General features: G+C 39.7%; 1 protein-coding gene across 1 annotated transcript in view; it reads right to left on the bottom strand.

Moving 5' to 3' along the window:
- Positions 1–19,787, bottom strand: part of LOC135463069 (uncharacterized) — a 55,724-nt gene extending 35,937 nt beyond the window's left edge. Inside the window, exon 1 of the mRNA XM_064740388.1 lies at positions 19,188–19,787. Within this exon, the coding sequence (XP_064596458.1) occupies positions 19,188–19,335 (148 nt within the window). The 5' untranslated portion in view covers positions 19,336–19,787. The remainder of the gene's footprint in view (positions 1–19,187) is intronic.
- Positions 19,788–19,984: the final 197 nt, after the last annotated feature.

The following is a 19,984-nucleotide window of genomic DNA, read 5'->3' as shown; positions in this document are numbered from 1 at the left end:
ATGTTAGAATGTATTCTGTACTTGCATCAGATTATTCTATGAAGTATGACACACCTATTCTATAAATTCAACATAAGGATTGTGCTAGGCTAACAGCATATTATGTTGAATACGACAGATGGTTATGTTATAATAACAGAATTCATTCTAGCATCACTTAGACAACAAACTTTCTGTCCAAATTAACAGGTCATTTTTGTTTAGTATATAGCACTTGTTAACCATGAATCGGCGTTCCAAGTAGCATTTGATTTTTTTTTAAAAATGATCCTAAATACAACCATGTCTGGGATCGACTTCAGTCTGTTCAGTGATATTATAAAATGCAATTGGGCCTTAAGTCTTCAGGACAAACAAGCTATCAACTTTCCCACGATGCGAAATCTATCTTTGGAGCAATATGACAATTAATCTTTTTTCTAATTAATTTAGAATTAAATAGGAAATGTGACTCACGTACCATCTAGTTACCAATTTGTCTCCAACGCCACAGAGGAAGTATTGAGCTTACAGGCCTGTTGACTCACAGCACAGACATGCTAGTGGTAGGTATGTTTGGCTGAGGCAGGCATATAGTAGGCATGTTTGGTTAAAGTAGACGCGTGTATAGTATGCCTATTTTCTTAATATGGGCAAATAGTAATCCTGTTTGGTTAAGGCAAACATATACTAGACATGGTTGGCCACGGCAGGCATATAGTAGGCCTGTTTGGTTAAGTCAAGTATATAATAGACATGGTTGGCCACGGCAGGCGTATAGTGGACCTGATTGGCAAAAATTGGGATATAAAAGACATGGTTGGCCACGACAGGCGTATAGTACGCGTATGAGGTCAAAGTGGGCACAGATATAGTACGGTAGGCCTTTTTTTTCTTAATGTAGGCAAATAGTGTTCCTGTTTTATTAAGGCCTATCGGGCTATGATAGGCCTATAGTTGGTGTACAATAAGCTTAGCTGATTGGCTAAGGCATGAGTGAGTGAGTGAGTGAGTGATAGGGGATTTAACGTCGTACTTAACAATTTTTCAGTCATATGACGACGAAGGAATTCTTAGAGTGCATGTAATGTGCCTCCTTGTTGCAGGACGGATTTCCACCGCTCTTTTATTTAGTGCTGCTTCACTGAGACGCCTCACCGAAGGCAAGCACGCCACCTCGCCTGAGCCATTATGATGATACAGGTCAACCAGTTGCACTATCCCTTTCATGCTGAACGCCAAGCGAGGAAGTTAAAACTTAAGTGTGACTCGACCCAGGATTGACCCTGGATCTACCGCTACCGAAGCGGACACTGGCTAAGGCATGAGTTTGAACTATTCTTACGGCTCTCAAAGAATATCTGGGGCGTGCTCAACGGTAGCAGAGACCACCAGAATCGCCAGCGACGACCATCTTAAGTTCAAAATTATAGGGTGCAGAACTTCAGTTTTTGAATCAGATTTTCTCTGATGTACCGCACAGTTTTTTTTTGTCTGTTATGGTCAAAACCTATGATTAATGTGCTGTATGCCCCGTTAACCCCTATCCCCAGCCCCACCCCACCCTTCCCACAATATGTGTATATGTGTGACACTACTTACGATATGAGAGTCTATGAAAGCACCCCCTCATCCAGCCGTGACGGACAGTAGGCGTCCCACAGGTGAAACCCTGGATAAGCCCACTGACCGTGCTACTAGTGTACTATTAGCAGTACCTACGCACTACCGTAATCGACCTAAAATTTCGTACATATCTAAGTTATTCATTTCGCCTAGTTCGGAGAGCTCAATAGATCGCAGAAAAATGTTTTAGGTCTGGCTAGAAGATGGGATAGTATCCTACTGGAAAATGTATTGTTCAGTAATAATGGTAATATTCTATGACATTTATTGGCCTCTAAAAATGCACCCATTGGGTACATTCTTGATTAATGCACTGTGGTTAGCAAATGACCAGACGCACAAGATTAAAAACTTGATTGGCGTGAAATGCATGCAGCCGAAGTAGTGCCAGCTGGATTCGAACGCGCGACCCCATTGGTCATGGTCATGACAATGGCAACGAGGAAGTGTTTTAACTGCGTGAGCCAGTGAAGACCGGATACTTTTCAATACGTTTAAATAGGTATGTGATAATACATGTGTATGCTTTAGTTTATTCTGAATGGGATTCTGCAACATAGACAGCCCCAGTCCCGATACCTACACCACGTGATGGGCGTGTATATCGAATCCGGCGTGTATTTCAGTCACGTAAGGTTGATGTCTTCTTATAGTTTTTAACTTGTTACTTAAGGTCACCGGTTAAGTACCTGCACCCTTATTAATATAAAATACTACAGTACAGAATAAAACCAGAGCAGCGACGACAGTGTCATACGTAACCAGTGAAATACACCCTCTTGTCTTTTAATCTCGGTCAGGAATTTACCCCCCGAGAGAAGTTCAGGATCTGACAAAAATTCGAATCTGACGAAGTACAACGATTATCACATCTAGATTTACAGTAAATGAAACTCGCATTCACTCGCTTTTGCATACTGAATACTGTATTACGAGCTTGGACTTTGTGTGGTTCTATCTACAGCTTTATCATTTAGAATATGTTATTTATTTTGTGTAGGCGCGTGCTGTACTAACCTACTTAAGTTCAAGTGATCGTACATTCATGCACACATAACGATACTTCTAATCGTATCTCAGGTTTATTGTGGATTTGAATTTCACTTGCTTTTTGTCTCTTTCTCTTTTGGTTTCTAAACCTGTTAACTGTATTTCACGCTCAAGATGTTCATTGTATAAAATAAACGAATGTCACCCCTAAATTTTGCTGGCAGTACGGGTGACAGTGCATTTCTCTACAGAGAGAGACAGCTGCTGTAAATTTACTGTAAGTGTGCATGATTTTCCGAAGCTATCTGTGCTGTGAAGGTACAGAGCACAAGATGAATGTACACCTAACTTGATGTACAGTTACAGCTAAAACGAGCCTAAGTGTGAATCGATGGAATGTCGATAGAACGTCGATAGAACGTCGATGGAATGTCGATAGAATGTCGATAGAACGTCGATACTGTAAGCCAACATCATGTACTTGTTCAAAAATGGTACTTGCTGCCGCCTCGCTGGGCGCTCATCACTGTGAGTTTAGGGCAAGGAAACAGACTGACTGGCCCTTTGTCAGTATCATGTCATTGTGTGTGTGTGTGTGTGTGTGTGTGTGTGTGTGTGTGTGTGTTGGAGGGTTGGGGGGGGGGGGGTCATGCCAGGTTTATTTATTTATTTGATTGGTGTTTTAGGCTATACTGAAGAATGTTTCACTTATACGGCGGCCAGCATTATGGTGGAGAAAACCCACGACCATCCGCAGGTTGATGCCAGAACTTCTCACGTACGTCAGGAGAGGAAGTCAGCATTGTGAGAGGCTCCTGGGTCTTTACGTTTCACTAGCGCGCTAACCAACTGAGCCACGGAGGCTCATTTGCCCTGTTTGTCTTTGTATAGTACTTACAATACCTTTGTCGTAAACTGCAGAAAAACATTGTGTACGTATACAGGGGTTTGGTTTTCTTAATTTTTGTACTCCGTGGCTCGTTCACATGTATCACCCCCCTTGAGTCGAGGGCGATACTGATAACATACCATAAGTCATGACAGAGGTCGCTATAAATCAACAACCCGCCCAATCCTTGGGGGTGGGGGGGTGGGGGGAGCAAACGTTTAGTGGAAACCAGGCCCATATGCCCTTAAGGTAACGATCAACATGGCTGCCGATAGACTTCGGGCTATCGGACACATTCAAATGTTATCTGTATAAGATAAATTCACTGATTACTGAGTCTTGGGATTGCTTGATGACTCGGAATCTGTAACTGGTCGCTGTATTTTTTCTTTTTTTTTTTATCCAGAAACCTTATAGTACGACATAAATATGGGTAGTTAAACTAATATGGCCATAGGTGTTGACCACACCTTCCACGCTGCTTGAAGTGTGAAAAAAAAAATCAGATTCATAAGATTAAAATCTGACCGGAAACTGTAAACCGTTCATGCTCCATAAAATTTATTATTAATACTTATATATTTTATTCTTAACTTCCTCTACATATTCAAGAAAGAAAAAAAAAATAAGACGACGACTAAGCAGTCACGCATGCTAGGGATTAAACCTTCACCAACTTCGGTCAGATAAAAAGGAACATGAATTTGTATAAATGAGAAAAATTACTCGGTAATACCTTTACAGGTATAGTCAAAAATGTGGCCAACGTGGGGATCGAACTCCCACCAACATCTGCAAGATAAAAAGCAATGACTGGACAAACATACCTGTTGATTCAGGCCCAAACCAGACACCCACGTGTACATGTAAATATATGCTACATGTAGAGGGAAACATGATGAATTGCACAGTGTTCCTATGAACAAACTGGCTTTTGTTCTCTTTCTTTTATTATGGATATAGACAGAAAGGGAGAAAGTCTTAAAATTCACCCAGCTTCAAAATCAACGGCATCATAAAGCCACGTGCGAATCCACTTCCGGAATTTTCGGATATGGGTTTTGCATACACCATGTGTTGTGGTGACTTTGTAATATATCTTCAAATGTTTAAACATTTCTCTGCGTATAATGTTTGGAGTTTAAAGGAAAGTTTGACAATTTTACAACAGGCCATTTGAAAGAAGTTAACATCCATGTTATACAGAACTGCAACAAGGGATTCATTGTCTCCATGGATTTTTGATACAGATTTCCGGAAGCAAAAACGTCTAGACAAATTGACACAAGAGGTTTTCTAACACACTAGGATGCAAACGACGTTTGACGGAAACAAAGCAAAGCCAGAACTAAAACGATCCGTAGCCGGATTTTAATGTTTCACATTTGGGCAATGCTGGGTTATGCTTTTGATTCTGTCGAGATCCTCTTTGACACCGCCGAAAAAATTGTGTCAAGGAAAGTTATATAGGATGACACAACGCCAAAAGTTTCTGCTACACATCTTGACTTTGTGGTAATGTTCAGAGCAAAGATTTATCTTTGGTCCAAACAAGCTGACAACAATTGCGAATCAAAGTTTTGTTGACTGTTCTGATATGTGATAATGTCGAGAATTCTTTGTTGATGACAGCTAAACTTAAGTAACTTTATAAGAAGCAAATGCATCAGAAAAATATGTCACACTCTTAGCGCCATCAGAAGAATGATTTCGCGCCAAAATGTACGTTTTAGCGTCAAGAAACATTTTCTACCATCAAAAATAGAGTAAAAACCGAGTTTCCACTACAAAAACCAAGTTTCAACTACAAAAATCGAGGATCGAAGTCCAGGCTTATCGATTATTAATTCTTAGGTGAGTTTGGTCACGTGACATAGCGGCCATCTCGAAGTTTGATCAAAGCCCTTAAAAATCTTTTTATCAAGAACCAACGAACGGATTCTTTCAAAATTTTGTACACTTCTAGAGTGATCCCAGTTTAAAAAAATTTTGAACATGCATGCTCGCCACTGGTCGAACTTGTCACGTCATAAAAAGTGTCTTAGTGTGATAATGTCTTGATGTATTTTGGTGTATTTGGCAACGCTGATTCCGAATCTCCTTCCTGTTTTTGCCTATCTTTGTAACTTTTTGGGATATGGTCGAATGGTGAAAAACTTTTTTCAGTCACTTAATTCCAATGGCATTTAACTTGAGAACTACGAAAGCTACATATCTGAGCCTTCCACCAAATTGTAGCCAAAGACGTGTAGTTTCTGGTGCATGCCAACGGATTTGAGCTACGATCTCTAGCTCTCTCGTCAGAAATATTTAAATGACACCACCCTACTTCAGAAACAAAAATATAAGCCTGTGCATTTAAACATAGACTTTGGGGGTAACTGTGTATTATAGTACATGTGCTGCAGGTAACCTACACCATAGGTCGGGTGCCTGTCACTCAAACCGAGGAATGAACAATCCTGCCTCCTCTCCACAGCCATCAACGGACAATTTTCAATGTTTGCACGTAAAGCCAGCCCTGTCCGTAATGCATCACGGGTAATTCTCAACAATCCCGACGATATTCCCCCATATCCCAGTGCTGTGAGGAATGTAAGTTCAAAGCCATGGCAAAATATACGAAAAATGACTATCTAATGTTATGTGAACCACATAACCTATAGTCAGTACACGACCAGCAGCTCAAAAAAAGGACAAGAACAAAAATCTCATTACTATACAACTTCATCATGATCTGACGTTAATGAATACCTAAGATTAGTAATCAAGACACCTATGTTAATTCATTATGCTAATAGACCAGCTCTATATACAGCTCTTGATCTCTTCCGTGTGACTTTCGCGAACAAATCTGTCCAATCGTCTGTACACGTGAGAGCATTCTACAGTACGTCTATTTAGAGGTGTTTGTTTTGTTTTGTTTTTTTTCATGCAGACAGTGTGAATGACGTCTCCAGCGTACAGGCTATAGTTCTACTCCCACTTAAAATGCAGACGTCGAAAGAGATCGTCACTCTATGATACATTTATTAACCTGTGCTATCTTTCACCGGATTCCACTAAGTTTATCAGGGTGACAAAGACCTGACGGACCGCGATTTTACCAATAAGCTAATAGTTTAAAGAGGCTATACGGTAAATGTTTGACAAAAATCTATATTCGCTAATCGAATCGATCAACATTTTTTCTATTTACGAAAAATAGCTGAAATTCATGGCTTCCAAAAATACCACACTTTTACCTGTAATATTTATAAACATTGAAATGATTTTAAAATTTGAGTTATAAAGCGTTATAAACTCATGATATAAAGTTTACAAGTTTTTTTGTCGATTTTGAATTGCAACAGGCGCAGAGCCGGGGCTGATGTTTTGTTAAAGGTCATTATTTGGCCTGTGCTAAACTAATCGCTAAAATTCGACTGAATTTCCTCTGATCGATGTTTTGGCCAAACTCTCCGGTATATAGTCTCTCTAAGGATGAGCGCATTTAGCCTGTGTGCGTGTGTGCGTGTGCGTGTGTGCGTGTTCATGTGCGTGTGCGTGTGTGTGCGCGCGTGTGCGTGTGCGTGTGTGTGTTATTCTCTTCTAACTGGGTTTTAGGTTATTGATTCATTTATTTATTTGATTGCTGTTTTACGCACTCAAGTATATAGTTCGGCTAGGTGGACTTACTAAGGGCTCCCTGACAAAACCTCTCTCCATCGTCCGTCGACGTGAGGTTTTCGAAAGCAGCTATTTCTCATGTGAGCTGCAGGTTTAGAGCACGTACCCTTTGGGGTGGGGGGGGAGTGGGAGGTGAACTTATTTACCGTTACACCCGGTTTACTCCACCCATAAGCTTGGCAGCTGTCATTCAAGTGATATATCCTTGAGAACAAACTAAGAAATGATGAGAAATTAATCATATCGCATGGGCCCTGAAAAGATGTTGGTCCCGTCTTTTTTTTTAAAATCACCACGCAGTCTGTTCTCAGAGTGCATGCACATGTATGTAAAATACATACATGGGAGGAGTACATAACTGTGTATAAAATGACAAGAGACCGTATTTCACCAATAACGTGTCACCATTTGTCACACGGTCGTCGCTAATCTGCTTTTACGCTGTATGTTGTAGCGGTATTTCACCAGTTACGAAGGACCATTTACCAACTATTACACTGTCGTCGCTGATTTGGTTTTACGCTGTATGCTGTAGCCGTATTTCACAGGTTACGTGTGACAATTTACCAGCTATCATACTGTCGTCGCTGATCTGGTTTTACGCTGTGTGCTGTATAAGTCTAATATATTTATATTATATCATTTGGAGAAAGTAGAATACAATGTAAGATACAAACGAATATTGACGTATATAGGGTTGAGTATGGTATTTCAGAATAGAGCCTTGGTCGACGCACCTCAAGTAGTATGTGCACTTGGCGATATTACAGTAGATATATATTGCATGCCTACATTTCATTCGGAGTACAGGTATATAGGCCTGTAGGCTCTTTGAGAAGAGATAAGACTGATATCAAGTGCAGTAAGCCGGAACTGAAGTTACATGGCTACAGGCAAATTAGCTTGCATTAGGCTCACCTATGAACTCCACCCTTGCTTTATCAAGTTCTCAAGCACACGGGATAGGCACATGTCTTTACAGTCATTTGAAAAATCGCACCCACGTGGTTTAATAGTCCACTGCCGTAAACTATTTCGAGTTCGTGAATTATGTGTCATCGTTTTACAGCAGGCCCGACGTCAGCGCACTGGGCCCAGCCCTTCGTGGTCTTTATGAATGAGTTTGAACTTTTTGTGCCACTGTTTGTGGTGAGCTGTACTCTTTTGATTCTGCTTTTTTCATTGACTAGAAAATATTTCTGGTAAAGCTTTTAAAACGACCTCGCATTCCGGCATTCAGATAAATGTATAAGATTTTATATCTAAGTGTTCCTGGGATTATAATATGAGATAAATGTATAAGATTTTATATCTAAGTATTCCTGGGATTATAATATGAGTCAAATTAATACATATAAAGGTAAAACTTTTATGATTTTTTTTATATCTAAGTGTTCCTGGAATTATAATATGAGATAAATGTATAAGATTTTATATGGAAGTGTTCCTGGGATTATAATATGAGATAAATGTATAAGATTTTATATCTAAGTGTTCCTGGGATTATAATATGAGATAAATGTAAAAGCTTTTATATCTAAGTGTTCCTGGGATTATAATATGAGATAAATGTATAAGCTTTCATATCTAAGTGTTCCTGGGATTATAATATGAGATAAATGTATAAGATTTTATATCTAAGTGTTCCTGGGATTATAATATGAGATAAATGTAAAAGCTTTTATATCTAAGTGTTCCTGGGATTATAATATGAGATAAATGTATAAGCTTTCATATCTAAGTGTTCCTGGGATTATAATATGAGATAAATGTATAAGATTTTATATCTAAGTGTTCCTGGGATTATAATATGAGATAAATGTATAAGCTTTGATATCTAAGTGTTCCTGGGATTATAATATGAGATAAATGTATAAGATTTTATATCTAAGTGTTCCTGGGATTATAATATGAGATAAATGTATAAGATTTTATATCTAAGTGTTCCTGGGATTATAATATGAGATAAATGTATAAGATTTTATATCTAAGTGTTCCTGGGATTATAATATGAGATAAATGTAAAAGCTTTTATATCTAAGTGTTCCTGGGATTATAATATGAGATAAATGTATAAGCTTTGATATCTAAGTGTTCCTGGGATTATAATATGAGATAAATGTATAAGCTTTGATATCTAAGTGTTCCTGGGATTATAATATGAGATAAATGTAAAAGCTTTTATATCTAAGTGTTCCTGGGATTATAATATGAGATAAATGTATAAGATTTTATATCTAAGTGTTCCTGGGATTATAATATGAGATAAATGTATAAGATTTTATATCTAAGTGTTCCTGGGATTATAATATGAGATAAATGTAAAAGCTTTTATATCTAAGTGTTCCTGGGATTATAATTTGAGATAAATGTATAAGATTTTATATCTAAGTGTTCCTGGGATTATAATATGAGATAAATGTATAAGATTTTATATCTAAGTGTTCCTGGGATTATAATATGAGATAAATGTATAAGCTTTTATATCTAAGTATTCCTGGGATTATAATATGAGTCAAATTAATACATATAAAGGTAAAACTTTTTAAACACATGTAGATACTTGATGACGTAGACAACGATTCCGAATAAGCAGACTTAATAAGTCAAACATTAAGCTGAATACTTTAGAAATATGACTGAAAAGTTGCAATCAACACACAGCTGCATGAGATTGGCTGCACATTTTCATTAACAACAGGTTGCATACTTAGTCGAGCGTGGTACACAATTTGGATATAATCCAAAAATTCCTCAACCATTTCGCATATGAAAGAGCACGTTTCAATGCTATTTGTGCATATTTATGATCAGAGACAAAACTACATCAGTAGGATTGGCCAATTTCAGGGCTTCACAAAAAGCATAATTTTTTTCAGCCTTCACAGAATAATGCCTCACAAATATACGAAAAGGTTGAAGAATTAAGGTAGTTAACTTTATACGCCTACAGAAAATTCTTTCCGTCTTTCAGGCATCATTGAAAACTGTTGAATGCTTCTCTCTGCACTATCATCCGTAACAATGTCTTACTCCCTTACACTATATTTTTTTTCTTTGTCCTTTGGTGGTTTGTGTTGAGCGGAAATTGGCCTTGCGATTATTGTCAAGAAACATTTATTATATGGTTCATGGCTGAGTATGCAAAGTTCCGTCTCAAAGCCTATGAATTATTACATATTTCTTTGGCAATCAGGGTTACTTGATCAGGAAATTTTGAAACTCTCAACACTGTCTTTTTTTTCCTCACAAATTTTTTGACAGAAGATAATTTCCATGCATATTGCCACCGGCCAGACTGTCCAGGGCAGCTTGCACAAAGCGATCGTAGGCACAGTTGATTGTAACTATCATTTCGACACATGTTAAAAGCATATGTGACCATGGTTGTTACAGTCAGCGTAGGCTACGATCGCTTTGTGCAGGACGCCACTGTTCGTCATTTGACAAACACGATTTTAGTAGCAAGTTTTACTAGTCAATACCTGCTAACAAATACAGGTATGCAGTTAGATACAACACTGTAGATCAACTGATGAGCTGATGGATGGAGAGCTACAAAAAGCAAGAGCTGGCGAAATGGGGCGCGTTCCATAGCATCCAAACCGAGGCAATATGGCGGACTTCAGTCAGAATTGGAGGACGAGAGTTCTATAGCATTGCACTTGAATTTATTTGTCGCCATCCATGTGGGGGATGATTGCACATAAATATTAAGTACATATATGTAAGTGCTGGTGGATAACGATACCTACAAATGAAGCGAAAGGCATGGCTTTGTTTTCAAAACCGTCATTAATACTGTTATTGAAGGGTAGGCCCTTAGATTTTTCTCTGTAATGTCTGGCCAAGTATCCGTGAAAATAAACGGATATTACTGTCCCACTTTCGTTATCTTTCGCTGCATACCTCTCTTTCAGTAGAAGAGCGAAAGTACCATGTCTAAGGTACATAACTTTGCTATAGATTTTAACATAGGGCCTGCATGAGTTGTGACCTTGACCTTGAAAGGCCAGTGTATCTTGTTGGTTGTTTTGGAAGCAATGGCTGAAAACGTATCTGTTTGCTGCATGCAGCGAGGCGGACAGACTCAGTCAAATATTGCATTTATATAAAAAAATTCGATGTTACTCCTAAGTTATGGAAAAGTGAACCTCAAGTTTCCTTCTATATATTCATGAAATGGCTACATGTATTTATTTATTTACTTATTTATTTGACTGGTGTTTTACTTTGTACTCAAGAATATCAGCAACATATACATGTGCGCTGTGTAAATTAAGTTGTGGCCATATAGTTTTGTTTTAGAGTTATTGAAAAGATATCAATCGAAGATTCAAAAAGTCATTCCTGACTTAGCAGTTATAGCAAATGGGACACAATCTGATAAATTTAACCAAATGTCTGTTGTCTGAGTGATGCTAGGGTACATTCTGTGTGAGATCTGTGTGAGCCAATTGGCCAATTACAAGGAAGATTCTATACGAAGTAGTAGGCCCGAGTCTACACGTAAAGCCGCAAATGATTGGTTGAATCTAAATTTTCATATAGACTGTCCTCTTGAGTATGATTAGCTAACGCCCTAATGATTACCTCTCTGCACGTTTGTTGCAAGGTATATTTCCTTTTTTGGTGGGCACTTGCGGAAAGACTCGCCCAGATTTGTATGATGTCATAAGCAAATAAGCGTTCAGCAGTAATTAAAATAACTGAAAAGATATGAAATTTCCTTATTTCCTTCTTCGCCGAAAAGCCTTGGGGGGGTCAGTATGAGAAAGCGGAAGGAAAATACGACCCTTAATTTTAGAAAAAATACAAAAGACTGCATAACATGGAGAGTAAAACCAGAACAGCCACGTTAGTGTGACAGGTGAAATAGGGGTACAACATACAGCGTAAAATCAGAGCAACGACTATAGTGTGATAGCTGGCAAATGGTCACACGTAATAGGTGAAATACGGTCCCTTCTCCACTCACGCAACACTAGAATATATACACTCAGCTGAATTAGAAGAAATAAGTTGACACAAGGCGACAAATACATGACCTGTTTTTTGTGAAGCATATATATATATGGGCATGTACACGGGGTGCACGTTCATTGATTTGTTCTATAGCCTATATACATGCATGTAAGCATCATCAGTTTCATTGTGCAAATCCATAGGCTATTTTTGGATGTAGGAAACGGACAAATGTAACCAGGTCAAAGGTCAACAAGTGTGCACTGCAGAAAGCAAGTTACGTCAACTCTTGCCATGCACTGGATAATCCGAGAAAGCAATTTAGTTATAAGTGTAACATGTTTTTTTCTTTATGATTTGTCAGGGAAACTTCAATTTTAAAGTTTAAAATTAAAATTTTGTCAATTTTAATAAATATCTGCACGTCTAATGTGTGCAACAGTTATTCATAAGAAATACAAACAACGCGAAATCAACCATTAGTAGTTGTGTAACATTTAAAACCATCCGAATGATAATATCGAAAGTGAAACCGGAAGAACCAATACACCCAATACATGATAAGCAGTCGACATCTGATTTGCCATGCAGTTCCTGCTGGCTTCTTCTCCAGTAGAACATCGCAAGGCCTGTCAGCAGCTTGTGGATGGTCGTGAGTTTCCCCCAGACTTTGCCCGGTTTCCTCCCACCTTATTGGTGGCCGCCGTTGTGTGGTAAAATACATGTATAAGAAACATAAAATGCTAATCAAATAAATATTGATTAGCTATGCATTATGTGTAAAGCGGAGCCCAATATCTGTGAAGTGAGTATGCGTCACGTTTGTCACTGATGTCTGAGTCTAACATTGGGGAGTTCTGCTCGGTGGGTATACAACTGCAGAGTGAGTGAGTGCTTGAGGTTAAACGTCGTACTTAACAATTTTTCAGTCATATGACGACGAAGGAATATTTAGCGTGCATGTAATGTGCCTCTTTGTTGCAGGGCGGATTTCCACCACCCTTTTATCTAGTGCTGCTTCACTGAGACGCCTTACCGAAGGCAAGTAAGCCCCACCACCCGAGCCATTATACTGATACGGGTCAACCACGCAGATACGGGTTTCATGCTGAAAAAAGTCTTTAAAACGGAGCTATGTTATTTGCCCGCACCAATGGGAGTCATACTTTACGTCACTCGCGTTTTCTTTGTATAAAATATTCCTGAATGGCGAGACTGTTATTTACACTTTGTAAATTAACATAAGCCCAAAGTGCACTGAGTAATATATGTCCTCATCATTGTATAAACATCCCTGTACAAGAACTTTGTAATATGTACAACTCCATCTGTACCGTGTGAGTTCGGACAATATATGTAGGTTATGGTTAAAGCGTTGGCTCGCTGCGAGTATCACTAATCCCGTAACCAATGGGATCGCTTGTTCGAATCCAGCTCTCGCTGTTACCGATGCTGCTTGAAATCAAGAGGTTTGTCAGGTGCCTAGGTCAGAGGACCAGCATCAGTAAAGGTGAGAGGACCAGCATCGGTCACACCCTGCCAAGCAATATATCACCTCGTCAGGAGGAGATGAGAATACAAACCTTGGCAGTGCTAAAATGTCAACACCACCAGCATCACTAACTGTGACAGCAGACCAAGCTAAGTATCACCTCGTCATACAAAGATGACATCGCAACCCTTGGCCGTACTAAAATGTCAAGAACTAGAAGATGTCAATACAACCCTTGGCAGTACTAAAATGTCAAGACCTAGAAGATGACAATACAACCCTTGGCAGTACTAAAATGTCAAGACCAAGAAGATGTCAATACAACCCTAGGCCGTACTAAATGACAAGACCTAGAAGATGTCAATACAACCCTTGGCCGTACTAAAATGTCAAGACCTAGAAGATGTCAATACAACCCTTGGTCGTACTAAAATGTCAAGACCTAGAAGATGTCAATACAACCCTTGGTCGTACTAAAATGTCAAGACCTAGAAGATGACAATACAACCCTTGGCAGTACTAAAATGTCAAGACCTAGAAGATGACAATACAACCCTTGGCAGTACTAAAATGTCAAGACCAAGAAGATGTCAATACAACCCTAGGCCGTACTAAATGACAAGACCTAGAAGATGTCAATACAACCCTTGGCCGTACTAAAATGTCAAGACCTAGAAGATGTCAATACAACCCTTGGTCGTACTAAAATGTCAAGACCTAGAAGATGTCAATACAACCCTTGGTCGTACTAAAATGTCAAGACCTAGAAGATGACAATACAACCCTTGGCAGTACTAAAATGTCAAGACCAAGAAGATGTCAATACAGCCCTAGGCAGTACTAAAATGGCAAGACCAAGAAGATGACAATACAACGCTTGGCAGTACTAAAATGCCAAGACCACCAGCATCACTGGCGACAACAAATGTGACAACAGGACAAGCAAATATCAGCAGGTTCTGTCGCTATGGGTTAAATTTGTTTGATTTTCCTCTTCTAGAAACTTCGCAAACATGACCGGCACAGGCTTGCTTTCTTGCATCATTATGCATAGTTGCAGTTGCCGTCATCACTCCTGATATCAGTGAATATACAGCCGTATGCAATTGACAAAGACACGGAAAATATTGAGGGACTGTGACCACAGACATCTGAGATCAATATTACGCGCAGAGTTATACCGGTATGTACATATAGACAAGTGTCCACTGTAGAGACGCTTCCTGGCAGAATGTCAACTCGGTCGCCTTAAACATGTTGCGTCGGGTAAATCCTACTGATTAAGCTCGACCCTGAAAGTCACGGCGTACCTGAAGGATTCGTAGACATTCTGCGTCTCACCCTCCTCCCTCCCCGCCCGTACTCTTCCCCCCCCCCCCACCCCACCCCACGCTATCCACCCCACCTTCCAAACCTCCAATTGCCTTTCTGCACTTCCACTATTAACTTAAAATTTTCCTGGCTATGTATATTGTCTTGTCTAAGGACTCTGTGGCAGTCGTTAACGTTTAATCTTTGTCATTTTCCAAGCTATAGCACCAGGCCCCGGGATCTTAGTGCCTTGATTCTTGACACGGGTTTGAAGCATACTTCACAGCAAGGAGACGACGTGTACTTAACATAGAAAATCAACCCATTCTACTCATAAAGAGAGAATCGCTGAACGCATGTGTCTATACCGCAAAATGAAAAAAGTACTTTAACTTTTGTATACTATATAATATGACCACTTCAGCGTTTTTGCCCCACTGAGCACTAGTATGATGATATTGAAACTACTGTGGCCATGTTTTGGCCAATACCTAGACGTCAGACAAAAAAGGTTGCTGTTCAACCTGTCTAGTTGAATCGTTCTTCATGCGCAAGACATGCGAAATGTTCACAACATAAACACAGGAAAAGCTTCAAACACAGTGACTGTAGTGTTATGTTCAAGGAAAGGGGTTATAATTCAATTATACACCCGATGAAAGCTAAATGAATAGACGAATAAATCGACGACCGCAACAGATATATGCGCTAATGTGCAAACTGCTCACCGAAGCGTGACTGGAAGGCAGAGCTTCGTATGTATATGTATTATATACGATATTTCATTGGCGAGAGGCCTTTTTCACACGCCAGATAATGCATTAGCCATATCAATAGGTCTATAAATGTATATAGACTTATAAATAGATAACAGGTATGCATTATACTGATAATCAGGCTTAGGCGTTTTGTATTAATCAATAATTTTTCGATATGGATCAAAAGAAGCGCTTTTATTAAGAGAACGGTAGACATACTCGGTGACATAATCTTTACACAGGGTTACGTAACAGACTCTATCACATCTGACATTTATTCATCACTTAGCAATTACCGCACGATGGACCTATCTTACGGGGTGAATAAAAACGAGTTTTACGTCGTACGTGACAATTTGTCATCTCATGACGGCGAGGAGTCATAAGGTATCTGTTCATATGTACTGTGTCTGCTCTCGCTGAAGTATCATGACGAAGACACCAGACATGACACCACACCAACCAGTACTGTGTCCTTGCTCTAACCTCTCGGTGCTGAGCGCCCAGTGAGGCAGCAATAAGTAACTAGACCATTTTTAAAGTGTTTGGTAAGGCCTGACCCAGGTTAAATTCCAGGTCTCCCAGCTTTGAGACAGGTGCGGAAAGGCTGAGATAGTGACTCAAAGACTGACCGAATGGATGAATGTGAGGGTGTAGGTAAATGATTTTTTCACAGATTGAACGACTAGTCATACGTAGATGTCTGACGGATTGACCGATTAACAGGAATTAGGGTAAAGTTTGGGATCCGCGTGACGGACTTACTGACAACAGTACAGAAACATGCACGTGGTTGATTGCTTGATTTATTCATTCGTTTATTTACTTATCTGAATGGTGTTCACGCTGAGAGGTTGATCTATTGATTATGTGAATGATAGACTGAATTCATGATTAGTTGACATCTAAATACAGCTTGCTCGCCATCATTCCCACGCCCAAACACTGACAAACACTGTCGGTTAGAAGGCGATACGTGACAAGCATATATAACAGTAAATACTTACAATCACGTGACAACGTGTCATCACAACAAGTAATCAGTATTACAACCGCAAATTTGTGGCAATCATCGGGTTTTTTTTTTACGACAGCGTGATTGAAAACGCAGAGCAATTAGTACCCTTGGTTAAGGGTCCGCGGTGATCTTAAACCGATGTTTAACCAATGCATGACATAACCGTATATAAATATTTCCATTTTTGGCATTTTTGCACAAACTGGTATTCAGTTATTCTACTACAACGTGGACTGGGCCCGACCGCAATGGCAGGCATGCGAATGTGGTTTGGCACGGTAAGACGGTTTGGTATATGGTCGCCAGGGTATTTGGTCGCCAGGTCGCCAGGGTATATGGTCGCCAGGCTATACAGTCTCCATGGTCTGTAAAGACTGCGTGATTGCTGTTGATTTATTGCCCTTAATGGGATTAAATTTTAGGATTTCACTACACTTAAAATTCCTATGTTGGCGAGACATCTTGTGCCATGCCGATTCAAGACTGCTTCATCTCTACAGTTCAAATCCAGCTTCCTCTCCGGCCGTACATTGGAAGCAACCTGCAGATGGTTGTGGGTTTCCCCGGGCTCTGCCCGGTTTCCTTCCACCATAATGCTGACCACTCAATATTCTTGAGTACGGGGTAAAACACCAATCGAATAAATAAAAAAATAAATCATCTCTACGGAGGCGTATATAGATGGTGTGTGTTATTTGCATTGGATTTAACGTCATTTTGAACAATATCAAACATTATGTCACTGGATCAGTCGCTATGTCGATATATAGGCCTAGCATGCGTGCAGATTCACTGCAACGCTATGCCAAACCCACCAGATACTTGGCGCGTGCGTTGCAATTATATGCCCATGACACTTTGGTGTCCAATACTTGGCTTCAAATCCCTTATGATGGCTTGCAAGTGAGAAAGTACCAGAATGCACGGAACATCAAAACAACCTTCTTGACCCCGGGATTAGTATATGGTACACAACGCATATAAAGAACACACCTACGAACTCATGCTAAACAGATGGATTTCATTTTCAAAAATAGCATGTGCACATATAGGTTTAACATTCCTGCAGCCTATATACAATAATAGTAATTCGAACACGCAAAATTCGTCTAGTTCTCACCGAATATTGAATACATGACATATCCATGTTTTATAGACTTATGTGAGCGGCTCAAATAAGCATAAACATCAGGCCCGTATGTAGATAATATATATAATACATAATTATGCTAAGTCTACTTATCATACAGGCCTTCAAGGATGCATAATCCGTATAATTGATGGTTTCGTTATCGCAAATAGATCGGCAGACTGAACTGCCTCAGTGCACTGAAGGAGGAAATAAATGTGTTCTAGGTATAGACAAGCTGCTATGCAGTACAATATCAGGCGTGCAAGTGTGTGAGTTTAATAGATTTTACAGCAAAGAGCAGTTCAGTGTCTTACACACTCGATCTTCTATAGGTGTTCAAAGAACATCTTGGTCGAGCGTACAAAAGGACGATGTATACATCTAAAATAGTTTAGATATTTCAGTGAAGGTTTTGAGTTTCGCGCAGAAATAGTTTTGTAAGATAGTGCGACTATAAAAAGAGGGAAATTTCACACACCCTTCGCCCTCCCCAACACCTCTCCCCACTATATCAATCTTGGTTACCTGACCCAGAAAACCCGCACGCATACTAAAAGCCAGTGTATTTTATTTTCATTCATTATGTAAGGTCTATATACTAGGTTTTCAGTTTATGCATTCGCAAAGACACTAATGACAGTATGCAACAACAGCAAGTTTTCATGCTGGGATGACAGATAATTCAAAGACGAGTAAAACTCATATTATACAAACTTACTTCTGAAAGAAAATCCACTCGCATTCAGGAAGTTGCTCTGAGGAGATGTGTAATATGGAACACAAATAGGCAATAAAGCGTCCACGGTTTTGGCGTTATTCAACACCTTGAAGTGTTTGTTAAATAGTAAACGCATTTGCCCTGTTAGTTTCTAATTGTTAAAAAAAACCTTTATACGTGAAAGATAGGCCGTGAGTGTAAGCCTACAAGTGTGTCCTGAAATATAAAACTACAGCACAGAGAGTAAAACCAGACCAGTGACGACATTGTGACAGTTGTCGAATAGTCTCTAAGGGGAATTTGAAATTTGAGGTTGCTGTCACGAGATAATGTGACGTTTTTTAGAACGGGCAACTGAAGAATGGGCAAAAGGGCACACCTAGCATTTACAAGAGCCCATATAAGAGCAAGTTATACAGGCCCCTAGCACCGTGGCTACACCAGAGTTAGACCAAAACAAAAATGCAGTGACGTTGATCACAGTTTACTGGATGTCACTCGTCCTAGAAATAACTCAAGTGTTGTGTTGTCATCACATCTAATGAAGGGCATAGCCGAGAGGTTGAAATAGGGGCGAATGTATACGTGCAATTCTAAATACCGGTTTATATCCTGACAACGTAATCGTAAGAAAACTTACCTGTCTGAGCTGTGACTGAAAAAGTTGTGCTGCATATCAGCCAAACAACTGCACAAGATCGTAACGTCCGTAATTTGGCTACTGTATTCCGTGATAATTCCACAGCCATTTCGTTGAAAATTCCTCGTGGCCTTGAATTAATCCCCATTACCTTTTCTACCAGAAACCAGGAAGTCCGTCAAGAGGAAATGGATACGCGGACTCCGGTATAACCGCAGATGATGTCCCCAGAGAGGCCAAGAAGATTTATGTGCTTGAATCCTTCTTCGCGAATTCCGTTTAAGTTCAGATTTTTAGGCGAACCGTCGGCCCTGAAATGAAAATCCGTCTCAACAAAATCGATGTCAACGGGCGTTGAAATCTCGGTAAACTTTCCGTCCACTTCAAAACTTCAAACAGAAAAAAATTCTGTGTGGAGAAAAGATAATCGAAAAGTTTGAGAGGTGAGATCAAATTGCCCCTGCCCTATAGCTCCGTCTCTTATAGCGCTAGTTCCTTACAACTTTCAAGCTCACCGGCACTGAAGCATTTTTACCTGGTCGAAAATATCAACAAGCGATCGACTGTGCAGAATGGGAAGCCAGGCCTAACTTGTTAAACTACCGGCCTAAGACCACGAGTCGCTGTCACTCCTTCCCGTATTGTAACGTCTTTAGAGGACCTGTCGCTCAATGGAAAAAACGGGCGAGTTGAAAACTTACCTGTGCAGGGGTGATCAGCTCCATATCTTGCTCAAACCGCACAGACGACCCAGACGAATTCAAGCGAAGCCAAGTTGAGTCCCTGGCAGTTCATTT

Source organism: Liolophura sinensis, chromosome 2 (genome assembly GCF_032854445.1).
Source record: "Liolophura sinensis isolate JHLJ2023 chromosome 2, CUHK_Ljap_v2, whole genome shotgun sequence".
Taxonomy (NCBI): domain Eukaryota; kingdom Metazoa; phylum Mollusca; class Polyplacophora; order Chitonida; family Chitonidae; genus Liolophura; species Liolophura sinensis.
The sequence above is the reverse complement of the archived record's forward strand: the minus strand, read 5'-3'. Positions and strand labels throughout refer to the sequence as shown.